At 39.2% G+C, this 20,350-nt stretch overlaps 3 protein-coding genes and 1 long non-coding RNA gene across 7 annotated transcripts; 2 read left to right on the forward strand and 2 right to left on the reverse strand.

The window, feature by feature from the left end:
• Positions 1-1,730: 1,730 nt before the first annotated feature.
• Positions 1,731-9,241, forward strand: bokb (BCL2 family apoptosis regulator BOK b). 3 transcript variants are annotated; one of them, XM_067529269.1, is made up of 6 exons: positions 1,731-1,996; positions 2,122-2,248; positions 2,455-2,789; positions 3,974-4,102; positions 7,791-7,954; positions 8,235-9,241. In XM_067529269.1, exons 3-6 carry the CDS (start codon positions 2,567-2,569, stop codon positions 8,358-8,360), a joined length of 642 nt encoding a protein of 213 aa, XP_067385370.1. In that variant the 5' UTR covers positions 1,731-1,996; positions 2,122-2,248; positions 2,455-2,566; the 3' UTR covers positions 8,361-9,241. The 3 variants fall into 3 exon arrangements, with proteins under 3 accessions (XP_067385370.1, XP_067385369.1, XP_067385368.1); XM_067529268.1 differs by lacking the exon at positions 2,122-2,248; XM_067529267.1 differs by lacking the exon at positions 2,122-2,248 and having other exon boundaries at positions 2,501-2,789.
• On the reverse strand, positions 9,231-13,279 carry thap4 (THAP domain containing 4). Of its 2 annotated transcripts, none has more exons than XM_067529270.1 (5): positions 13,111-13,279; positions 11,129-11,282; positions 10,629-10,738; positions 9,985-10,088; positions 9,231-9,728 (listed from the first exon to the last, which is right to left on the reverse strand). In XM_067529270.1, the coding sequence occupies exons 1-5, from the start codon at positions 13,133-13,135 to the stop codon at positions 9,612-9,614; spliced, it is 510 nt and encodes a 169-aa protein (XP_067385371.1). In that variant the 5' UTR covers positions 13,136-13,279; the 3' UTR covers positions 9,231-9,611. The 2 variants fall into 2 exon arrangements, with proteins under 2 accessions (XP_067385371.1, XP_067385372.1); XM_067529271.1 differs by lacking the exon at positions 13,111-13,279 and adding an exon at positions 11,962-11,989.
• On the forward strand, positions 12,398-14,390 carry LOC137140721 (uncharacterized). The gene is made up of 3 exons (XR_010916479.1): positions 12,398-12,743; positions 12,828-12,992; positions 14,252-14,390. It is a non-coding gene; the product is annotated as an uncharacterized lncRNA (long non-coding RNA).
• On the reverse strand, positions 13,406-18,013 carry agxtb (alanine--glyoxylate and serine--pyruvate aminotransferase b). The gene is made up of 11 exons (XM_067529266.1): positions 17,726-18,013; positions 17,191-17,383; positions 17,047-17,111; positions 16,796-16,896; positions 16,619-16,689; positions 16,447-16,531; positions 16,244-16,342; positions 15,248-15,317; positions 14,581-14,676; positions 14,276-14,404; positions 13,406-14,002 (listed from the first exon to the last, which is right to left on the reverse strand). The coding sequence occupies exons 1-11, from the start codon at positions 17,996-17,998 to the stop codon at positions 13,895-13,897; spliced, it is 1,290 nt and encodes a 429-aa protein (XP_067385367.1). The 5' UTR covers positions 17,999-18,013; the 3' UTR covers positions 13,406-13,894.
• Between the last annotated feature and the right edge of the window lie 2,337 nt (positions 18,014-20,350).

Genomic DNA, 20,350 nt, shown 5'->3' on the forward strand with positions numbered 1-20,350 from the left:
CCTAAAAATGTCCGGAAAAGCACAATGTTCAAAAGAAAAGTGTTACTTCTCAGTCTATGCTAAAGTGTTTTTGGCCCAGATTTATGACTGAGACACAAACTGGATGTTGAATGTTTGAATGAGCTTGTGTCATTATCTCTTTCTGCACGGTCAGCTGTTTTTCATATAGCTCTAGCATAGTTATATTACTACACACAATAGCACACAGTCTGTTTGTCGTTGTCTTGTGACCGGTAAACCCTGACTTAGGTCAAGTTTTTGTGCAAACTAAGACAACAAAATAAGACACTATTGTCCATTGACCACAGTTTTTTGCCCAGCAACACAACAAGAGAATAGACACAGTCCACGAGACACATTGGTTGTCCCCCATTAGCCAATTGTGACAGATTAGTAGAGACTAAAAAATCTCGGCATGGTACAGTAGTAAAGATTGGCTCTGAGTCACTAATCTTGCTAATTCACTCTTTCACGATGCTGGTACCCAATCAGTCTTTTGCAAAGAGATAAGAATGTGCAGTCAGTAATGTGTCTAATGAACTAAACATGTTTCATTCATGTTTTCATGATAGTTTCTTTCACCCCATCTGTCCTAAAACACATAAAATGCATTGTCCCATTTACTCCCATATAATACACTAAAGATTAAACTGCCCAGTTGTCTTTATATCTGACAGATTTCTTATCTAAAGTTTTTTTTTCTTAGACACCCAAACACTAAAGAGCTAATTTGTGAGACTTTTAATCATAATCATCAGGAAAACCCACATTCACTTTGGCCCATAGCCAAACATGGTTTATTAATATTGGCTTCATATATTCTCCAGTTTACATCATCCCCTCAGCATGATCTCATGATCTTTCTAAAAGTTGGAAACAATCAGAAGTGAGTAACAGCGGCGCTCGGCGGCTAAAAGATAAAGAATGACAGGAAGGTTACTGATACAACTAGTAGTGAAATATTTTCCTCATATAACCGAGCATCATAACCGTGGTCTGCTTGGCACCGTGCGACACTAGACACAAGAACTAGATTTTGATATTCGAGGGAAAACTGATAATGACGTAAATACAAGTTTTTCTCCTCGCACTTTGTTTTATTCAGAACCATTTTTATCGTATCAAGAGGTGATTTTATCGCTTGAAAACTAAAACAAATTAAGACAAACAAAACAAACCATATTGAGCGTAATTTACGTAAATGTACATTATAATAAAGGGAACAGGATGAAGCAGCGGTGTTTGTCTCAGCACAGTTTCTATATTTATCTGCAGCTCACGGAGTCAGAAGAAGCCCCCAACAAGAGCTACACAGACAAACGTTGAGTTTTTACATCAGCTGCAGAGTGATAGACAACACCTGGACACCTCTCTGACTGACATCAGTGATGTGACTCCGGTCTTTTAGGTGTAACGGTTGCGGCTTTACGCACGGGGTCGAACATATAACCGTAAAAATAACACATAAAAAACAAGACAAGAACCAGAGTCTTTCAGAGTGTGACGTCAATGTTAACGGCGCAAACTTGTGAATGAAAATGCAGGTGTGGTTGAACATGTTGTTTTGTCTTCCTCTGTCGGCCGTGGTGAGGTTGGACTTGTTTGGTGGCTCGGAGGCAGGTGTCAAACTCCACCTCCGGGCTTTTCATGGCTCTAAAATCAACGCACCCATTGAGCGCCAATGGGAAGGTGGAACAACAGGTAGGCGTTTTGTTCTTGCGCCTCACAGTTCAGTCGGTGCTTTTAGCAGAACCAAGTGGACTGACCAGAGTATGAGTCCTCAAGGAAATGAGACGTGAGCCAGAACTTCCCCATGTAGTCTGTTATTCTCTGAAATATTTTCTTCTGCAAGTAGACGAGCTCTTCTGCGACAGTCGAGATTTTTTGACTGGGAAAAAGCACAGAGAGCTGGTTTGAAAGGGTTCTGATTGATTTGTTGGAAGTCGATTTGTGATTCCAGAAACGTGGAAATCTCCATGTGGATACAATGTTGAAGGTAAGTGTATTGTATCTAAAAATGTACCACGATCAAATGGAAGTTTCTTATTACTTGAGCTTCCACTAAAAACTCGTATAGCTTAAGCATTTGAATTAAGTCAATATGGCTTTTGCCTGTTCTAGAAACACAATATTTCTCTGCTATCCTGTGGTATCAGTGTTTCATGTTGCATAATCCAAGAAGTGGAAGCAATATCTTGACAATCCCAACATGTGACTCACAACAATAACGCCTCCATCATATTATTATGTAAGTTTCTGTTCTGATTTTAGAACATGTTCTCATGTGTAAATGTCATTATCACATTCACAAACCCTTTAAATGAACAACTGTGTTGTGACAGCAAAAAAATAATCACACAAGCTTCTTGTCAGGTTGTTTTTGAAATAATCAAAGATCAATTCATGCCTTTAGAGTGACCAGACATCTCTAAAAGAGGCTTTTCTTCCTCACAGCTGCCATTTTGTCTCCACTATTAAACCTTGCTCCTCTGCCACAAAGAGAGGACACAGTGAGACACAGCAAAGAGGGCAGACGCTCTCTGACTCACACCCGCTGAAGGAGGACATGGAGGTTCTGCGGCGGTCTTCTGTCTTTGCAGCAGAAGTCCTTGATGTGTTTGACCGATCGCTGACAGAGAAGGAGCTGGTGTCCCAGTCTCGAGCCTTGTGCAGAGACTACATCCTGTCCAGACTCAACCAGAACGGGCTTGGATGGTCCAAAACTGAACTTGACCTCTCTCCTTCAAATGCGGCGCTTGCTGAGGTGTCTTTGGTGCTTCTCTGTCTGGGTAAGAGACACCTGAATGTTTGTAGGGCTGAGAAAGCGAGTGAATGTCAAATGGGTCAGGTGCCAATCAGCTGTCAACACATGGACAGGTTCAAGGCCGTGGCAGTCATCTCCCGAACTTTGAACCTTACACTGCTGATTTGCTCCTAGTTGTACACTAAGGAGATGATACCTCAAGATACTTTACGTGGCTGCACTACAGTTTATTCTTTTATTGCTTTCATCTTGAATTTGACTTTAAGTTGTTTGGAGAAGAAGTTAACACTAGTTTAATTTTCATATTGAACTTAGCCTTTACCACAGAATATAACATAAGCATAGCTGCAACAAAATGCTTTCAAGTGTAAAACACTGAAAGTACATAAAAGGGATGTACAATTCTCAGAAACTGCTGCGAAAATCTACCATCAACTAACAAATCACATCCTCTTCACCAAGTTGTTGAATGTCATTGACCTTTTGAAATATCCTGAAAACAAATGGTTGTAAGATATCATACATTACGAGGAGCAGGACAGATGATGAGCTAATAGTATACTTGCAGAGGTTATTGAAATCGAAAAGGCAAACTGAGACTGGCAGATTAGGATTTCTGATCATTTTAAAATATTCAGCTCAGTGAGCTCAATGTTTGACAGCGATGTGGTGTTGGGTCTAAAAATCAGAGTTCCTATCTCTGTTTAGATAACAGGAGGCAGAGGACTTGAATCACTGAAGCTGGATCAGATAATCGATACATATGAAATAAAAGAAACTGGACCCAACTCTTCAGACTGTATGAATACTGTACTGCAGGTGTGTACTGAATATTTTGAGCTGGGGTAAAGGATGGGTTAAGGATCGTGTGTGTGTGTGTGTGTGTGTGTGTTTGTGTGTGAGATCAGCGGTGATTACAGTGGTTACCAGTGATTACATCTGGAGGAATTGACTCATCTCTGACAGCTGTTGAAGCACCTTTTCAAGCAATACCAGCAGAAACATATATATTTTTACATCCTGCCATTTGATGATCTTCCACAAGCAGGACAGAAAGATGTGTTTGTGTAGCTGAAAATGCTGAAATAATTGGTTTGAACTAAATCTGTAATCTTTGTGTCTCATTCATCCAGATTAACTGTCGTCTCTCCAACAGACTTTTGATGCTTTTATTTATTTATTTGTCTGTTCCCTTCCTGTGTTACCTAGGCGACGAGCTGGAGTGTATACAGCCCAGTTTGTACAGGAACGTGGCGCGGCAGCTCAACATCTCTGTTGCCATGGAGAACATGGTTTCGGATGCTTTCATCGGCGTGGCAACAGAGATCTTCTCTACAGGTACACACAGCTCGTTCTGAGCCTGAAGGTGTTGATGGTAATTATAGGGTTGGAAATGAAACCGGCAGCGTTGAGCCAAATAACATCTGCCAGGCGCAGGAAGTGACTTACACTTCTACAGTGTCTCTGACTGCTGACGTAGGCCGTTACTGTGATTTAACAGGTGTCCCTCTGCAATTTCCATCAGGTCCCTTTGGCTGAGAGGTGCTTTCAGTGAGAGTGAGTGGGTGAAAATGACATGTAAGTGGAGTTAGACTTCATCTAGAACACATTAATAGCTCCACATGTCACTAAGTTTAGAAACTCTGGCATTTCTTCACCAGTAGCCCTCGATCGTTTGGATTACAGTGTTTGTACTGCCTCACTTATTGAACCAGAGCATTTTCTTTCTCTGCTTTCCAATTTAATTTAAATATTTTTCATGACTTCATCCAGTGGTTCCCAAAGTGGGAAGTGAGATGAAAATATGGATAGAATTTTTTTTGTAGTTATGGTTGTGTCAGGATCAAAAAGGGAAGAACAACATTCTAAACATGAGCAACAACTAGCGAGAGGTTGAGGAAGATAAAAGTCCCTATTAATTGTGCGATATTATGTCGTTCCCTCAGTACTCACTGGAAAAAAACTAAAAGGATTAATGGGATGTAATTACTTTGAAATCCTAAAAACATCTTGCAGTTTTTATAATTGTTTTATATATTTATAAATTACAATCTAACTGTGGATGCAGATACTATGCTGTGAGAAAGATTAAGTAAATTTAGACAACATGACATTTTGCTTATTTCTGGGTCTAAATCTAGTCTCAATTTCATGATCTTGGCCTGGAATAAACCAACCAATAACAAACAAACAAAAAACAGACGTGTTCAGATGACACCTTTATAAAAACTAATTTTTCTGAAGCTACCTAAGTGTCAAAGCTTGATAATAACACTAATGGAAAAAAGGTTTTAAATGAGTGTTTGTAAAATTCTGGTTCAGAAAGAGGACTTTCCAGGCTTTGTCAGTCTCGGTCTTGACTTGATTTTATTCCTGCTGGCTCTGGGACATTTCCAAATCGTCTCAACAGTGTAGACTATGCAAATCCGAGTGACATTTTGAAATGAAAACACTGAGTTTATGTGCTCTGCTTGTCTCTTTAGATCAGATGTTCTAGCTGCAGTGCAGTGAGCAACTTAAATGTGTCAATTCTTGAGGACAGATCAAAACAGACTCACTCATTGTGATTTTCATGGCTGACTACCAGCTAAACTTGTGCTTGTTTTGACGTCATGAGGACGTTTGAAAAACAGCGTGGGATTCCTTCTGAGGAATAACAATCTGCTGAACCCAGGCTGACCCAGCCTTCTGGGACGGTTTGAAGCCTGGATATAAATAGAAACAGTCATGCAAGTTTGTTTTTTCTGCTGTTTGGAATTTATTTTATAACCAAAGTCTGGCATTTTAGTATGTGTTATCAGTCCTCCAAGTGGTTACCATAGCTTTAGAGATCACAAAGGAATGATACACCCAGTGAATCTGACTTGCATAGATGTTTGGTACCATTTAACCTGCCATCTGTACTGTGGTCTCACTCTGTAAAATCAACATTGCTTGTCTTTCCTTCATCTATCTTCCTCTGCCTCCTACTTCTGTTCTTCCTCTTTCCACCCTCCTCGCCTACAGCTTTATCCCTGACAATCTTGTCTCTATTTGTGGTCTGCATCTCAGTAGGGAGTGAGCTGTGACGTACTGAGACAGCTTCCGTGGACATTTATCTCATTTAAGCTTGTCCAGAGCTCTATCCCATTATAGCCACAGCCCAACAGTGGAGGCCAGCTCTGAGGAATAGCCATGACAGTACAAGCTGACCTAACAGAGGCTAATGCCATTAGGTCCTGTACTGCATGACTGACGTTCATTATAACAACGCACGCTGCCCGACTGGATTGTTTAGGTAGAAAAGGAAGACAAAGAATATACTTTTTCTGCTTTATGATTCTCAGTTGTCTTTTTGTGGTGAAAATAAAATAATTTTCTGAACCCGACACTGACCTTTCCACATAAGAAACCTCTGTGCTTCACCTGCCTGCAGGCCAAATTTACACAGGCTCCTTTTCATTTACAATTGGCATGTAGTGCAGTAGGACATCTTATCAGTTACTACATGGACACAAATGTTCTGGTTTGTTGAATTTGTGCCTCGTATCACTTCCAGACACGACTGTTCTTGCTTGGCATGGACTGGGATTGGCACCGGGGGGAACAGGAAATGAGTGTTTATGCTGGGATAAACCTGGCATTTGATCAGTTCCAGTCTTTTTTTAAAAAAGTGGGTTTTTTTTCTCCCTCTCTCACTTATCAAACTGCACTGCATTTAATGGGTAACACTTTATTACACAGGTTCCATGTTTGCCAGATAATTTCCTAGAAACTTTGCTGATAGTTTTCTAAAAGTCTTTGAATTACCAAAATTTGAACAACTTAAACACACTTTATGCTATCAAGCTTCACTTTCATTTAGCAGAAACACATAATGTGACTCAGTGTAGCCCAAATTCCATAAGGACAACAGTTAAGAAACATTTACATTTTGTCATTTAGCAGATGCTTTTATCCAAAGCGAGTGAGGTACAAGGCAGCAAAAATCTAAGTCGAGTAAAAAACATCAACGCGAAGTCCTATCACAAACATGTTTACATTTCATGAGATGCAAGTGCAAGAAAGATCAGAAAGGAAGGTTTTTTTTTTTCATATAGATAGAATAGATTTAAGTGCATAGGAAGGTGTGGAAGTTTTTTGAATATTGGGAGTGAGTTTGCTGAGCGTGCAGAGTTTGGTAGCTCGTTCCACCATAATTGGTGGGATCATTGCTCTGAAGAGGTTTGCTTGCTTCTGTGGTGTGCTGGGACCACCAGACGTTGTTCGTTGGCAGACCACAGCGGGCGGGAAGGATTGTAGACCTGAATGAGGGAGTTGAGGTGAGCAAGAGCTGTTGAAGTGATCATCCTGTGCTTTGAACCTCATGCAGGCAGCTACAGGAAGCCGGTGTAGAGATCTGAAGAGTGGTGTGACATTAATCCTTTTTGTCTGATTAAAAATGAGGTGAGCTGCAGCATTTTAGATCATCTGCAAGGGTTTGATTGTGCACTCCGTTAACCCCATTAACAGTGCACTGCAGTGACCAAGACAACATATGACCAGCACCTGCACAATGGATTAGACACTGAACCCCAAGTAGCTCCTTGTGGGTTCTGGTTTTTGTCCATTATTAACCACAAATTTCCTATAATTTAACAACTAAATACGAGCTGATATTTTTTTTTGGGGGGGGGGTTCAAAGAAATGATCTGTAAAATACAGGACTTGTAAGATAATTACCAAATATTTGTTTCCATAATTGTTTTTTCTCACAAAAAGTTAAACTTTTAAAATAATTCTCTCTGTAACTAATGTACGATGAGCACAGAGAAATGTATTATTATTTTTTGGTGAAACAACTTCTGCACATTTTTCATTCTGCACAGTGAAGCTTAAAATCAACCAACAGTAAACATCTTTCTGAGTATGGGGAGACTTTAAGAATACTGTATGGTTGGTTGGATTTAACCGTAGGTTTAATTAATGACAAGCACCAGTGTCTCCACTTTTGTCCATAGACTGACTTTAAATATAACCCAAAATAAACCTGTTTTTCCTGCTACAGGTACAACATGGGGTAAGGTGGTATCCATGTATGCAGTAGCTGGAGCCCTGGCAGTGGATTGTGTCAGACAGGGATACCCAACCACAGTTCACATCTTAGTGGACAGTCTAGGACAGTTTGTCCGCAAGTTCCTGGTTCCCTGGCTGAAGAGACGAGGAGGATGGGTAAGTGGCTACTGGTGTATGTGCTGATAATTGTGATGACAATAAGTCATAATGCATAATGCAAGTTAAAATAACTTAGGTAATCAGGCAAATTTTGATCATAATTATTTGGGTCACTGAATCATTTTACAGTAAAAGCATTCCTGTGAATGTTTGCTGTTTGAAAAACTGTGATATGGTTAAAGGAAGTGAGCAGACACTAGGATGTTTTGTCATCTAGTTTCCCAAACTCAGGAGAGTAATTTTTCAATCCAATCAAATAATGTCTGCGTTTTCACAGGCAGAGATCACAAAATGTGTGGTGAAAAAGGAACTTGGCCCTGATCACCACTGGCTGTCCTCCATCGTCTTGTCCGTTAAGTACCTCCTCACCACGATGTACGTCTACATAATGAAGGAACCGTGATGAGCAGAAAGGGATTGTGCAGGAGTCTTCATGATTGTTTGACTCAAGGTTTATATCTCAGACTTGTCAATAAAATCTGGAGCAGAGATGGTTGCTGTGGTTGATGAAGATTAAGTGTCTCTTGCTAAATAGCCATCAACAAATGTTTCATCAGCATCATGTTTGTGTTATCTCAGTGCCTATGTGATTACCCTTCATCCAAAGGCTGGTCATCGTGATATTTAAGAGCACAAATGGAAAAGCATATTTTCACGCTTCTGACACCAGCGCAGTAACCCATGTTTGTGAAGGCGTGCAGCATGGGGCTGTTTTTGTGTTGTCTCAGAACAGAAACTAAAGGAGTCATGAAAGTGGGAACTATTTTTGCTATGATGACTGATGCTCAGCTGGCTGGGTCTTTGAGTTTCCTGGATTGGAGGATCTATATCAATTGTTCAAAGTAAAGCTGTGTCACTCAGGAGAAATATCAGGTGGCATCAACAGCTTACACATCATGGCTTTTCTCTGCACTATTGTACTTTACAAAAAACACAAGTGTCTCTCTCCAAATATAATCCAAAATGTTACCCTTTGAAAACCTTATGCTGCAAACTTCAGACATGATTGCCCACGAAAGGTTAGGGCTCATTGGGCCCTCTTTTGGCCAAAGAACTTGACAGTTATGGTACTGAATGTGTGGATTCTGGTGATATTGTTTTTGTTTTTAATCTGTAAATATTCTGATTTTATTTTTTTATTTCAATTGTGATCACTGCAATATAAAGAGAGCAACTACATCTTTTTGGTTTGAGTGAGATGCTTGATGGTTGTCTTGGTGTTAATTTATACATGTGAGTCTGAATGTTTTTTAAACCACAATAAAGCTTCACGTGTTGACTTACTATATTTTATTCATATAACATACACAACACCTTCACTATGACAAACCATAAGAAGTTGAACCTACAACAACAATTTAAACTTGCTGTACACTGATCTGTTGTTCAGACATACAATACAATTACAATATACAAAGGTGAGATCAATATACTAAAGGCATCTGAACGCACAATCAAAAGTTCAATGGTCTTGGCCATTAATGTGCAAAACCATCAGTAACAAGAGGTTCTGTTCTGCTTATCTGACTATAACTCCTTTACAATAATTAAATAACTGTAGAAGTATGTATATCTGATTTAACAGCAGTTAAGGATCAAATATTTTTTTTGTAGACTAAAGTATTTCTATGTATGAAATGGCTGCCCTGTCAGGTCAAGATGATCGATGATAAGTTATGTGCAAGTGCTGCATCAGTGGTTGGTTGTCTGTTGCCATGAAAACTGTCTGCTCCAGCCTCCCATCTGGTAGGAGCTGAAACACTCTTGTAATCTGAAAGATGGAAAAGAGCAGGTAGGGTCACTGGCAGCAAACAGGATACATTTTATTGACTAAAGACATTTTCAAAGTTTTACATTTTGTTAGTTTTAAAAACACTTTACTCTCAAATAGTCCAATCTTGAATATTAGGGTGAAAATTGGATCATCCTTTAAGTCATTTATTCAAAAACTGAAAATCGTCAAGGGCTTACAGACTATAATATTAATGATTAGTGCACAATGCAGAATCAGAGAATAACAGTTTTACCTGCTGTACATGGGGCTCCTTTGCAAAAGAAATTCTGGCCAGAGCATGAGTCTGCAGGCTCAGCTGCTGCCCCTTCAGCTCCCCCTCCTCAATCTCCACCAGACCTGGACAAGAAAACACACTGTCTCTCAAAACAGGTGTGAAGAGTCTGTGTGTATGCAGAAAACTTAATAAGTTAGCTGTTAATAATTTTGGTTCTTTACAGTAATTCTTTACACAGTGTCAATGTAAAATTTTGCATATAAACTAATTAGCTTGTAATGCCCTTATCTAAGCAATAAGATCTTAAAGTGTACATCATGAGTAATTTTTAGTCTGTATCAACAGACTAAGAATAGTTAGAACAGTTATATAAACTAGAACTAAAAGAGAAGTAGAACTAGAGAGCTGATGACAGACAGTAGGAAAAAATGTGTCAGAATAAGCAACGCTTTGATGTAAAAAAGGCCCATCTATTATAATGAATTAAAAAGACATCATAAAACATTCAGGATAAGCAACGCTTTGATGTAAAAACATCCATCAAAGACCCATCTATTATAATGAATGGAAAAGACATCATAAAACATTCTCCAACTATTCACCGTCTGATATACTGCGAAATAATAAAAATAAGGTCATATCAAGTGACAAACTGAAGTTACCCGAGTTCTGTGCGATGACAAATGCCACTCTGTTGGTTCCCGGCTGCAATCGAATGAAGCCACACTCCCTGTGCAGAGGCTTTTTAGTTTCAGCATGAAATGCATTGAACCTGTAACAGCATCAAAGAAGAATCAACATAGAACTGGTGAGATCCAAATCCAAACAGTTTTTAAAAACTCTTAAATATCGAAAATTTTATTTTACTATAAGCCTTTTTATAAAAGGGGCTTTAATAAATTTGTCACGATTTTTTTTTTCTTTCACTTTTTTTGAGTAGAAAATGTTGACAATGTGACAATGATTGCTGACCCCAATTATTTACCTTATCTTCTAAAGTGACATGCTGGTGTGCTCAAATTCAGCAACATTGGGTGTTGTCAAGGCTGCAACAAAGTTCACCCTTGTCCACACCCATCAGAGGTAAAACAGTCTTGAAACTATAAACCTGCTCAGGCTGTTATGTTACTGTTTAAGTCTGACGGCTCACATTATAACCTACATGAAGTTGATAACTGGTTGTCCCACGTGGCTGAAGTGCAGAGACTCTTTGTAGCGGAAAGGTTTTATGGTGGGAAAGCCGCCTGTCCCAGGTTCATCTGACTCCCAGGTACCTAGAAGCCAGTCTAGCAGTTGGAGGGCTGGGTTCAGCTCCACTGACGGTAAAACACACAATTTATAATTCACTATATAAAACATCCATACATATAATTTAAAATATACCTGTAAAATTATATGACAGGATGGCTCAGGGGTAAAATAAAAGCCCGAACATTCATTTATTCCATCCGTGCATTATCTGTAACTGGTTATCCTGTGTAGGGTCATGGGGGGGCTGAAACCTATCCCAGCTGTCATAGGGCGAGTGGGGGGGGGGGGGTACGTCCTGGACAGGTCGCCAGTCTATCGCAGGGCCAACACACAGAGACTTACACAGACAGACAACTATTCACACTCACAATCACACCTATTTAGGGTCACTAATTAACATAACATGCATGTCTTTGGACAGTGGGTGGAAACCAGAAACTCACTCAAGCACAGGAACAACATGCAAACGATGGTCCAAGACCCACAACTTTCTACCTGCGACGTTCATGTATTACTTAATGTCTATAAACAGGTATATGTACTCAATACAAAAAAAAAAATCTATAATTGAACATTGAATATGAAAATATCACACACAGAGGCCTTTTTCTGATATCATATTTATAAGAAGGGAACTGTTAACTAGGACTAGTTGATATGGCAAAAATAATGTACTGCAATTGTTTTCCCATTCTATGACATAATGATAAAAGTTTAGTACAAGCCATTTATTTAGATACTCACTTTTTGCTTGTCCTTTACCTTTAAGCTGATTCTGAAAATAAAGATTACCAGAATCTAAAATGTATTTAAATGATCAAATCTTGTTTTATTACTTCAGACACCATGTCTGAAGTTTGGAACTATATCTTTAGGAAACAGCACGTCTCTTTTCCTCCTCAAAGTAAAAATCCCCAGTAGCCAGTTTATTAGATACAACCATTTTGAACTGAGTTTAATACCACAGTTCTGCAGAAAAAGAAAATCTCACCTTTTTCAAAGCTGAAATGTTGAGCTTTGGTTGAAACTATTTAGTGCTGATTTATCTGTATCAGCATATTGTGATATACTCACAGGTGCTGAGTTCACCCCACTAATTTTACAGGTGATAGATAGAGCACAAACTCCACTTTGCTCTGTGTAGGTATCGCTGATAAACTGGTGAAAAGGGCATTAAATTGTTATTCTCTCATAAGCAGGTGCCAGTGATGGTTCATAATTTAGCAGAAACTAGAAGAAATATTGTCTGCGTTAAGCATTGGGTTTTTATGATTCCCTTTGACAATTATTTTCCACAATGTAACGTTGATTCGTTCATGCGAGAATACGTTGCAACGCGCACACACACACACACACACACACACACACACTCTCCATGACTGTAGACAAAACTTTGTTGACAAATGTAAGGACGCTTTATCCAGAAAACCTGAGCTCCCGAGTAAACGCATTTATCTACAGAACAGTCTTCACTTCCCACAACAACGGCGAGGTTGACGTATCGAAGCAATTCGTGCGGCATCTACGTAAATTATATGTAGCTTTATATCATTCTCATATGCTTATCAAATGTATTCGCGGATATTAAAGTTGAGGCATTGTCATTACAGGTTCCACAGCACCGTCTCTGCTGCAGTTTAACTATCAACGTTAATAAGCTTTACTTAGCGTGAAGCAGCCGCACGCTTGTGGACACGCTTCCCGTTTACACGACTACCAACATTACTTTGGAAAACATCACTGAGGCAAACGTTACCTGCTAAACGTAACGAAAGGTAACTTAGCTGTAACATTACAGGACTTGTCGGTTGTTGTTAGCTTGCGGTCACAGCATCTAACTCAGTAAAACTTCAAACAAACTGACAACTATTTAAAATTGAACATCTAACATACCTGTCGGATTCATAGGACACGACATTTATGTTGTAAAGGCCGTCAAGCAAGTATAAGTATATTTAATGACGTAAAAATACAAACAGCCTCTAAATGATTAATTAGCTAACTACGCAGTGGGCGGGGAGCGTAATGACGACATTAGAGCGTGGAATCATGGGAAATGTAATTTATGTCGTTAGATCACAGACATCTATTACATTTGGACAAAGTGTGGCTAATGAACCTTTGCAGCTATTTCAGAATTTATTTAGTCATAATATTTTATTTTAATATGTTTAGACAGTAAAAGTGGTTGACAAAACAAAGCACGTTTTATTGACATTTTTCAACTCAACATGGATTAAATGACAAAGTCAGCTCATTTTTCCAACCTAAAAATTGCAGAAAGGCACATTGGCTGCATTTTATAAAATTGCTGCAATCCACAGAAGAATTCTTTAAATGTATGTGTTCGTTCAACACGTCTCTTTTCCTCCTCAAAGTAAATATCCCAAGTGGCCAGTTTTTTAGGTACATCCATTTTGAACTGAGTTTAATACCACAGTTCTACAGGAAAGAAAATCCCACCTTTTTCAAAGCTGAAATGTTGAGCTTTGGTTAAAATTATTTAGTGCTGATTCATCTGTATCAGCATATTGTGATATACTCACAGGTGCTGAGTCCACCCCACTAATTTTACTTATTCTAAATGTATGCGTTGGTTCCCATGTCCTACATATGAGGACACAGGAGGTTGACTTTTATTGCCTATTGACTGAGTGTGGTCCTTGAATTTGCTCTCTTAAGCCTTTCTCCTTTTGCAGTTCTTGAGAGCATCTGCCAGGGCGTGCAGTGCCATGTCAGCATTGGTTTTCTCACAGTTGTATCCCATCAGTCCAATCCTCATCACCTAATGAAATGAGAGGTGGAGAGTACAGACCAGTGACTCAGCAGCATGATTCAGGAAGCTTTAAAAACACCAGACTGATGCCACTGTCCTTGTTACTGCTCCTTGTTTTCATTTGGTTTGCATAATTTAGCGGAAGATGCACTCTCAAATTATTATTCTATATTCTGTGTGTTAGTTTAATTTAAGATAACGAAGGTCAACTGATAATTATAATAATCATTTTTAGCAATACATTTGTACTGTAACCAGGTTGAAATACCCACAGCTACTTACCATGCCCATGGAAGGACCCAGGCCTCCTGTCATCTCCATCTGGTGGTGTTTCATGATGTAGGCCAGGAGCTCCCTCCAGTCGTAGCTTGAAGGGACAGCAATGGTGGTAACGGAGGGAAGTCTCAAGTTCTGCAGAACATGTAACAGAGTAAAAACACAATGATGCACCACAACCCATATCTACTGTATTTAGGATCATAGAGTAAAATACTTTTTATTTTTATGTATATTACTGTTAAGTGATTTACACTACATCAATTTTAGTTACAATCGTATTGTTTGGTTGTTTGTTATGTCTGTCTTACCCTTTCAGGAATGAAGAGCTTGAGTCCCAAGTCCTCCAGTCCTCTGTAGAGGTATGCTGCCACTTCCTTGTGCTTCTTCCAGGACTCCTCTAGCCCCTAGAGGGACACGAAGGTTAATGTGTCAGTGATGATCAGACAGATGCTGCTCTTGTCTACTCAGAACTACCAGTACAGATGGTACCAAGTCACACATTTTATCATCTTTTTAGAATGAGATTGGGCCACTGATTTTAGAATTTTAATGCGAGATAAGAGGGATTTATTAAAGGCAGAAGTACATATTCTCAATCATTGCAATTTCAGTGCAGTCTAACAGTTAATCACAAAGCAAGTGCTAGGAAGCTATTAGAGCATGATTGTTTGGATGACCATCAAATCGATCGATCAAATCAATCAGAAATGTATTTATACAATATATAAAGAAAGAGAGAGAGATAGAGAGAGAAGATAAATATAAATAAATGCAATAAATGAATAGTGCAGTTAATTCTTTTTCTTAAAAGCCAGGATAAAAAGGAAGTTTTTTAGTTAACTTCACAAAAAAGATGTAAAAAACAACAGAAGGTTTTTATAAGACTTTTAAATAGTTTCAAATTAAATTAATTATAAGTTGAAACCTAAACAGAGATTATAGTTCCAGGAAAAAAGTAGTGAAATGTTTTTTTACCTTTTCAGCTAGAATTGCCAGACTCTCTCTTAGGGCAAAGAAGCCAGATACTGGACCAGTGTGGTGGTATCTGAAACCCAAAGTACATGATCAAATGTAATATTTTTTGGCAAACATTACACAGAACAGGTTGTAACTAAATCTGGACAGTTCCACAGTTTTTGTAGTTCAGCCTCTTTGCTTCAATCTGAATTAAAATAATGGATTCTTTATGAAAGTGCCAGGTTTCAGCTTCAGTTTACATAATTACAGAAAGAACTGTGTGGGAGATAAAGCTTTTGTTACCGTACTGTCCAAAGTTTAGGGGTTAAGAAGTAACTGGACGTGAACATTAACAAACCATATGTTTATTACTCTGTGGAAAATCCTTTGCAATCAATGGCCTCCCAAGCCTTTAATATCTTCAGTCTGGTCTGTGGGATGCAGCTTAGTTGGACTGAGATCAGGTGAGACCCCACCTCTTCACCCTTTGGTTGATTTTGTGTAATATTGGGATTGCTGTCCTGCTAATAGATTACACTTTGTGCAGTGAGTTTCAGTGTTTTTCACTGAACCTGATCTAAACAGGACACTCACGGGTTGATTCTGTCAGTGATGAAATAATTCTCCTTAGGTCTTTAAGTTTGTTCTCGATCAGTGACAAAAACGTGTATGCTGTCATTTTGTAGAGGGCTGTCACATGCATTGTCACTTGTTTATTAATCATACAGACAGACAACTACACCTCAACATAGATGGCAACTTCCATGTGTGAACTCTTTTGTGCATGACCTGATGTTGGAACAGTAAATAATGTTGAAATCAAACCTAATACATGGCACTTTTATTTAGTATCTATTTTTGTACTTCAAATCGAATGAGCTGAAGAACAAACAATGTGTAACGTTACAGCTAGTCTGTGCACATAACTATAGAGTAAAGAATTAAAGTAGTTTTGTAGGTTAACCCAAGAAATAGATACATATTTATCAGTATTTAGTAGTTGCCTGGACTTACTCTCTGGCTGGTTTGCCATCACAGCCCCAGTAGTTGGACAGATGTGTCATGTCTAAGAAGTAGGATACTGGTTTTGTTTTCCTGTTAAACATCTTGTGACTGTGTACAGGAACAGATAACAAGAAGGGATTGTGTTGATTTACAATGTTTTTGCAGTTATAACAAATCATACGGGTAACACTACATCTCATCTTCGGCCTTACCATGCTCTGTCATTAAATGAGATGGGTGCTGTACCAGGAGGTGCATTCAGAGCTTTCTGAGAACCAGTGTACAGGATATCAATATCTGTGGTTTCAATAAAAGGCAGATTATATCTCGCACACAAACCCACAACAGCAAGAAGAGGAATTCAGTCTTTCATCATTGTCTTACTTTGTTTGTCCATAAAAATTGGTGCCGCTCCAAGTGAAGCAACTGTGTCAACCAGGAAGAGGCAGTTATGTCTGCAGGAGATATGACAGACAGCAGTGCGAAATAGTGGTTTATGACATTATGACATGTTTACTTTATTTCATGTTGAATTTGAGACAGATAAAGTAGGACGCTCACTTTCTGCAGATGTCTCCAATGCCATCTACTGGATGACAGAGACCAGCAGACGACTCTCCGTGTGTGAGAAAAAGCAGCACAGGTTTGTGTTTTTCTATAGCCTAGAAAAAAATAAAACACGAATAAGAAGTGTTTAATAATTTTCAGTATTATTTGTGCTAGTTTATGACATGTTAACCGATGTTTCTTAGTCATGCATTCAGTCTACAAATGCAGTCTGTTCTGTGATGCTTCAGAGACATTGTACCTGCCTGTTCAATTTCCTTAGTAGTGAAATATCCTCCAGGTGCTTTTACCAGTCTATGTACATCGGCACCTAGAGATAAAACATGAATGAATTCTTATTCTTTAAAGTCCTAGTGGATGAGTGCTTAAACCCGTTAGTTCTCACGCACCCATTCTTTCCGCTATTTCTGCAACGCGTTCTCCCCAGATTCCGTTGATGGCGATGAGGACGCTCTCTCCGGGCTCCACCGTGTTGAACACTGCACACTCCATGGCTGCGTGTCCGGAGCCACTCACAGCAATAGTCATGTTGTTTTCTGTCTGAAAGGCGTACTGGATGCCTCTCTTGATGTCATTCATGATCTAACACACAGTGAAAACAAGAAATAACTTGTTTGATTAATTTGTCAGATATTGGCTTGTGCGTAATTACGCACGACTATTTATATTTGATCACGTGCTGGAAGGCAAAAAAAGTTAAGTCGCCTGTTTGTAATCGAATTAGAAAAAGTTGGAAAATAATTTGTTAACATGAATTAAATGGTTTGGTGCCACAGCAAAACCTTTAAGTCAAATCTAAGTTGGTGCCACAGACCTGTACTTCACAGTCCTCAAATTCAGTACAATGGAGCAAGATGATTATTTTCGGCATAAATGTGTTTGACTTTTTTTTTTTTTTTTAAACATCGAAAACACTGCATTTACCTCGTACATTTCTGGGTGCAGGTGACCAATTATGGGCCTAGACCCTGCAGCCAAGACACGTGGGGGAACATTTGACGGTCCCGGGCCGAAAAGGTAACGCAGTGGGACTTCGAGCGGCCGTAACAGACATGACGGCGGCGGGATGGTCACAGAGGACATGCAGCGGTCCAGACGCTGCAGCAGCGGTGCGCTCCTCGCTCCCAGCGGACTGTCGAGAGCCGCTGCTGCCTGCTGGGCGAGCAACGCGCTCCTAAAGAAAGCCCGCTGCATCATGTCCTGGTTGCCAAGAAGCCTGTACTGAGTAAGACCACCGCTAACAGACCGAGGGACTGAGTCTCTGACTGAGTTCTGGGTGAAGATTTAAAACAAACAGGTCTTTGACCTGTTGGCCACGGGGTGGTTTGCGTCACTTGGCTTAAGGGCTGGCAACAAGGTGGACACTGCCAAAACAAGTCTTTATAGTAAATGTAAAATATGAAAGTCGTAGATTGGTGTTTGAACTTTGTATATTACTACTATGTTACGGTTTAAAACGTTATAGCCTCTGAGCACGTGGTTATCAAGACTATTTTCCAGTTTAAGCAAAACAGTGTTTACAGTACAAATGCCGATTTGTTTAAATGTCCAGCTATTTATAAGGTGCACACGTCTATGTAAGATGCCAATTTCGATTAGGTGGATCCGCAGTTTGGACCCACCAGGACTATTATTGTGACTGACAGGTCTTGAACTCTTGTGCAAAAAGGACCTGCATTTCAGAACCGGTTCAGGTTAGTTTGCAGGTGGTTTGTTTGACTTTGTTTTCCTCTCTTGGCACTTCAGCATTGGTTTGTAAAGAGGAGTTTCCTCTCTGGGAACCAATCTGCTCTCTCCAGGTACGACGGGGCGCAGACCCAAATATAATGCCACACCCACCCACCTCCCGTCACTACACGCAGACACGGGCTATCAGACACATCAGTACACATATGTCCCAGTTTCATTGTCTAGTCTTCATAAGTAAACAGCAGACTTTCTCCTTATTTAATAATGAAATGTCACTAGATAGTCTTATTTCGGAATTTTCTTTTCAAAATGAATGTTTCTGTACAAAATATCACACCAGATACCCACATAGGATATTTTTGTCTAGAAATACAGATTAAAGTGGCTGTTTACACACCAAGATGGATTTCAGGTTTTATTTTACCTGCAGAATGTGTTGTGCACCCAAGCTAAACACCCACGAAAATATTTTTACTAGCTAGAGCTAATGGTTTGATAAATGTATTATTGGAGAAATGTAAAACTGTTTTACATTAGCATTTTTCAGTTACTTTGGTGATTAGGTAGTTTTACCTTGAATTTACACTTGGTAGTCACTTTCCAGTGATCAGATAATGTATCATTCGGTTTAAGATTTCATAGAGCGCATGTTTTTTAGGCTGCTAGATTCGGTGCCAACTGTGCACAGGGCTGTCCAGGCAAAGGGAAAAAGGCAGTGATCCAAATTGTTCCGGCTTGTAATTCTCAAAACAAAACACAGCAGGGAAGGTTGAACTGTAGCAGTGTTGTGCTCTCTGTAAATACTGTAGTTCTACTGGAGCAATACTTTTTCTCACCTAAAATTCACATTTATGCAAAACACAGATATGTATTTTTTAGTTCAAGTGTGCACAGGATATTACTCAACATCTTTTATATCCGTCAATTTCACCCGGTTTTGCCTATAATGCAAGTTTGTAGAGAAAACCATTAAAACATTTTAAGGGATGTTAAAGATTGAACTGTGTCAACACGAACTCCAAACTATTCAGGTCAAACATTTACATTCATAATTTACTTTGATGTTAAAGACATAACCCGGGCGCCTGGCATTTCACACTATAACCAGGACACCAAGGTCTTTTCTTTATTTTGAAACCAGAAAGATAAGTTTCATTTCATTTCATTGTCAGTGATCAAAGTGAATCAGATATTGCTGGCTTACAAAAAGGTTATGTCATAGCAGGATCACAAACAGGTGCCCCTCTCTGAGTCTGGCTTGGTCAATAATTATACCTCTGGTAAACAAATGGGACCCTGTGTTACCCTTCAGTGGCCTTTGCACTCACCTGAAAACTCAAAACAGATCAGGAGGAGGAGCTGGGAGAGCGAGAAACACACAAACTTTAATACCCCACTCATCTAGTAGTAGTAGTAAATGACAGAATTATCAATGTACATATTTTTATTCATTATTCAACTGTGAATTAGGATAAAAGTGGCTTTGTCACACACATTTTGACATGTTTCAATAGGAAACATATTGGTGTAAATAGTGAAAGAAATCATGGATACATTTCTTGTAGTGGCTTCACTTTTGGGTTGACTTTCACTCCATCATGCCTAACAATGAAACTTCTTAATGATCGTAATACCAACAGAGCTTTTCTTAATATCAGTTAGGTATTATGTGTTCCATACCATGCAACTTTTTTTACAGACATCCAGCGGTTTGTTGCATTTTAATTAATTCATATTTACATAACTTGAAGTTCCACACAATAATTAGTTACAGGCAGCACATGCTAACACCACCATACCACTGGTTATTTTTTACCCAAGTAGTAATTCATCCACTAGAGGGCGCTAAATAAATGCTAT

The sequence above is a fragment of the Channa argus genome, chromosome 14 (assembly GCF_033026475.1).
Source record: "Channa argus isolate prfri chromosome 14, Channa argus male v1.0, whole genome shotgun sequence".
NCBI classification, from domain to species: domain Eukaryota; kingdom Metazoa; phylum Chordata; class Actinopteri; order Anabantiformes; family Channidae; genus Channa; species Channa argus.